General features: G+C 41.7%; 1 protein-coding gene across 1 annotated transcript; it reads left to right on the top strand.

Moving 5' to 3' along the window:
* Positions 1-2,188: 2,188 nt before the first annotated feature.
* Positions 2,189-4,908, top strand: LOC107876421. The gene is made up of 5 exons (XM_016723348.2): positions 2,189-2,441; positions 2,963-3,141; positions 3,184-3,973; positions 4,058-4,138; positions 4,706-4,908. The coding sequence occupies exons 1-5, from the start codon at positions 2,189-2,191 to the stop codon at positions 4,906-4,908; spliced, it is 1,506 nt and encodes a 501-aa protein (XP_016578834.2).
* The last annotated feature ends 300 nt before the right edge of the window (positions 4,909-5,208 follow it).

Genomic DNA, 5,208 nt, shown 5'->3' with positions numbered 1-5,208 from the left:
TTAAATTTTCTTCTAAATAATAATAAAAGAATAATAAAAGTTTTCTTATCACCGTCTTAAGCAAATAATGAATTAGAAGTTTTTTCTAATATTTTCCTAAACTAATTATAAGGACTATCTTCGGATAGGCTCTGAGAGGTGTCTAACACCTTTCCCTTGAGTAACCAAAACCCTTACTCAGAATCTCAAAATATTTTTGATAGACAAACAGAGTTTTTACACAAAAAAAATTATTTTTTTTAATTTTTCTAAAAAGTTAGGTGGCGACTTTAGAAAATAATTTTTAACCCAAGAGTCACGAACTATGCCACTGTACGTCATGTGCTGTTTCGACCGATTCGAAATGAGGCTCGATAGAATGGCGACTCTGCTGGAGATCCTGAACTCAGGTTTTAACCTTAATATGTTTAGTTTAGGATTTTCGTACTTTATTACATTATTTATTTGCTCGTCTTTATATCATGCCTTCTGTTAAAGGACGCAAGCCAAATCCGAACTTGCGTTCCTTATTTGTTTGTATAACACTACTTGTTACTGCTTTATCATTTGCACTATTCCTATCGAGTCTTGGTCGTACACAATTCACTCACTGAACAATCGAGGGGTGTATTTCTCTCCTCCGAAACCTCTTTGGATTCCTTAGTTTCAGAGTTAGTGCAGTTAGGTTAGTGTACCTTCTCACAAATATTCAGTCCCACTCTCAAAAATTTTTAAGAAAAAATCTTACTTTAGAAATAGGTCATATGCATAAACCTTAGGCGGAACGGTCCAAGGTATCGTTCCCACGGTTAGGAAACCACCCTTCATGTCAATGGGTTCTTTATGAACCTAACGATGCTATATGTGTGGAATGATTAATTGATCCAAACGTTAAGAAAGTAATAAATTCAGACATTGTACTTACCCTACCTTTTTTTTTCTTTGAACAGATGAAAATCAACTAAAAACTTGCCAACATCCATATGTTGACTGACATTCCCCGGGTCCTAAGACATTGGTGGGGAAATATCTGAGTAGCACATGGAAAGGAGGTGTTCGCATATTTGGGATCTTTGACAAATTTGATAGAGATAAGGGCAGATGAGCAACTTATTCAATTTCTAGTCAAGTTTTGGGATCCGACTATAGTTTCCTTCAAGTTCACGGACTTTGAGATCACGGCTACTTTGGAGGAGGTCAGCCAAATGGCTAACTTGCCATTGGCGGGGTGGGTACCTTTAGCCCCACAAAACGCTTCAGGGAGTGGTTTTCTGCCCTCGATTGGGCTGAGAGTCGGTGTAGGCTTGAGGATGGCAGAGACAGGTTTGATAAACCTGGGTTGTCTCTTTGAGAGGTTCGGTAAGAGGGAGAGTTATGACCATTTTCGGGAGGAGTTCTTCTTTACTAGGATCGACTAGGAAAGGCATAGGGCCATTATCTTTATGGTGGATTTCCTTAGCATTATGGTGTTTTCGATGAGAAGGAACCGAATCAACATCCACCTACTCCCCACGGTTATATTCATGTGCAGGGGATCGGTCAGAACCACTATTGTGTTGATGATTTAGCAGAGATATTTTGGTCTCTATCTGCATGCTCCAGGGGACATGACTTTTTCAGAGGTTGCAACCTAATACTCCAAATTTGGGCATTAGAACATGTTTATCACAGGGACGGCGTCAGAGAGGCAGGTCCTAACCAGATTCGCAGCCACAGACTTAGGGTGGCTATGTAGGAGATGTCGAATAAGGAGGATCAGTGGCGTATCTTCCTAACCCATCTCACCGGTAACCTCATCTACTGGAGGCTACCATGGGTTAGCGGTCGAGTAATGCTAAGGAGGCATTAAACTTACTTCCTTGAGTTGATTGGGTTGGAAGGAATCTAGTCATACGCGCCACTAAGAATTCTATGACAATTTGGAATAATTCGAAACGTGCCTTTATGGTCAAACATGGTGTTATCGAAAGTAGATTATAAATGAAGAATCCCCATAGAGAGGCTTGGTAACCTACTCAATGGGTGGGGACAGATCATCAGCTTAGGCATTTGTGGTAATCCCTACTGCACCCCCAAATACTACACATGGTACCGATCGGGAAGTATTCTGGCTAGACCAATTTATGAGGCACTTCAGGGACTTGCAAACGTTCATAGAGATGATTAGATTAGGGATCAGTTGCTGCACCTTAGGCCTGTGACCACCGTCATGTATGAGCAGGTGATTTTAGAATCAGTGGATCACCTCATCCAGGCAGTAGACGATGGACCTGAGGAGAAAATGGAAGAAGATCCTGAAGAGAACCCAGGAGAAGATTCAGAGAAGGACCAGATGGAAGTGCAGAAGGGAGAACTGACAGAGGAGATGGAGGAGGACCCTGAAGAAGAAGAGTATGGACCCATAGATTTTAGTGGCGGAGCAGACGAAGACCACCGGGGCAGCAGTCATACGGGTCCCCAGAGTATCACCCAGGGCACTACCATGACCTCGATGATGATGATGATGATCCCCCCAGTTGGCCTTAGGATTCATCTTGTTATCATAGATTTCTGAGGATCTTGCATGACCTATTTGTACTTTTTTCTTTCATTTTTATTTTCCCTAAAGGGTCTAGCATGACCTCTGTTGATATTGTTATATGCCTACCAAGATGTAATCTTTAGTTTGAGACTTTCTCTTTGTAACCCGTGGCTTCACACTTTGCCCTTTTCATTAATCAAAATACCTTTGTCTTGAATTTAATTACGTTTTGAAACTTTGGATCAATTAATCATACTTGCATCGTTGGCCTACCTCTAGCAAAAAGAGGCTCTATATTAGGACGCATTTGGATATCGCCAACTTGGTGTATATATGTTACTTACTTGTTACATTTACATTATCTCCCAAACTAACATAGTTTCCTTTTTCTTTTTCCTTCTTTATTTTATTAAATCGTAGAAAAGAAAGAAAGTTGATTTGTGTCAATTGGAAAACTGGCAGAATCTCAATACAACCTCCGATATAGAAACAAAATGACCAACAACGACAAGGATATGATGATAGCCGTAGATGAACCCAAAAGCTCGAAGAAGCTATCAGACACTCAAAATGACAAGCAAATGGCCAATATGGCACAAAAAATTGAAGTGTTAAAGAAAGAGTTGCGTCAAATGCGAGACGTAACTAAGCTTACCGTGGCCAGATTTCCCACTCAATTCTAGGGTCCAGATGTTGGATTACCCCATGTCGCCCCAGCTAACCCAACAAATCTACCACATGCTCTAGCCCCGCCTACTTTTCAACCCACTGTCGGGACGGCGCCTGGTTATCCATTTCCTACTTACAACTTTACTGTTTTGGTCCATCCAGAAATGCAGCACATACCTGATACGTATGTCACTTGTGAAGTACCTGTGCCACTAATATATGCTACTGAAGTTCCTATCTTCGCAACATCCGCAGCTATCAAGATTTCATATGAGGTTGAGCGATACGCAGGATTAAGACGGGATATACAGTCAGGTGAAGAAGGGTCGATGGTAGCCCAACTCAAAAGCTTAAAGAGGATATTCAAAAATATGCAAGTCACCAGAGGGACCGAACTCCTGGACTACGACGACTTATGCATTCATCCAAACGTCGACATGCCAGTGGGATACAAATCGCCAAAGTTTGATATATTTGACGGAAAGGGTGACCCGCATGCACATCTGAGGGCTTACTGCAATAAGTTTTTCAGTGTAAGAAGGAATGAGAAGTTGAGGATGAAGTTGTTCATTCGAAGCTTGACAGGAGAAACTTTGACTTGGTACACCCGACAAGACCCCTGTAAGTGGCGTGACTGGAGGGAAATAGCTGAGGACTTCATAAGGCTCTTCAGATTTAATACTAAGATTGCCCCTGACAGGTTCTCATTGGCTAACATACAAAATAATCCATCAGAATCATTTCAAGAGTACGCATGGCGTTGGACGACCGAGGCTGCTAGGATCCAGCTTCCGTTGGATGAAAGTAATCTCTCTAAATATTTTATTTAAGCACAGGAGGGTGTTTACTTTGACAACATGATGTCAATGATGGGCCAAAAGTTTGCAGAATTGGTTAAAATGGGAGATTTCATAGAAGAAGGCATCAAATCAGGAAAGATCCAATCTATGGTTGCACTGCGAGCTGCAAGTAAGGCTATACAGACTGGTTCCATTAATAGTAATAATAAAAAGAGAGAAGATTTCTCAGCCACCACACCATACTACCAACCTAGAAATTCTTCCTACCATTACCCTAACAACCCTTAAATTGTTGCACATGTCCTAGTGTACAATACTCAACCGCATTATAATCCACCCGAGCTCTAGCATACCAAAATTCACCAAGACCATACGCCCCTGTCCAAGCTCTAGCTCACCAAAATAGACCAGCCTATGCGTCTAGACCACGCCCAAACTTTAAAGCTAGAAATGCCCGCACCTACACACCAATTGTAGAACCATTGGTCCAGTTGTTTGAATGATTGAGGGTTGCTGGTTTATTGCATCCAATTGAGGGAAAGGCCCCTGATCCGACCTCTAGAAACTTTGACGGTAGCAAATGTTGCGTCTATCACTCAGGAGTCCAAGGACATGACACAGAAGACTGCTACAACTTGAAGAATCAAATTAAGTCTCTGATAAGGAGGGGTATAATCAAATGCACCGCCGCAGCTCCAAATTCATGGAAATCAAGAAGTCAATATGATTACTCTAGAGGAAGAGTATGGTTTGGAAAAACCTATTGTGCCCACATGGAACACAGAAGAAATCGCCATTGCATCCCCATCACAGCCATTTAGTACAGCTCAGTTGAGGGAGCCTATAACTGTTCAGACTTACCTGCCGAAAGTCATAGCGACCACATTAGCCACTGGAAGGTTCGACTATGACACTAAAGCAGTCCCGTGGGACTATTGAGTTGAAACCAAGGGCAAAATAATAACGATGTTGCGACCTAAGTGATGACCAGGTCAGGAAGGTGTTACGCACCAGAAGAACCAAATCATGGAGCTCTCGAGAAAGATCAAAACTCGAGAAGAAATATCACAGATACTAAAGCAGTAGAATTTTGGAAAAAGATGCAGCCCAAGGACTATTCAGTCGAAGATCAACTCAAGAAGAAGTCATTCCACATATCCGTCATGTATTTGCTAATGAATTCTGAAGCCCATAGGAACGCTTTGATGGAAGTGTTATGTGGGGTCATCATACCAAAAG

The sequence above is a fragment of the Capsicum annuum genome, chromosome 7 (genome assembly GCF_002878395.1).
Source record: "Capsicum annuum cultivar UCD-10X-F1 chromosome 7, UCD10Xv1.1, whole genome shotgun sequence".
NCBI classification, from domain to species: Eukaryota; Viridiplantae; Streptophyta; class Magnoliopsida; order Solanales; family Solanaceae; genus Capsicum; species Capsicum annuum.
Note: the sequence above shows the minus strand (reverse complement) of the source record. Positions and strands in the feature narration are given on the sequence as shown.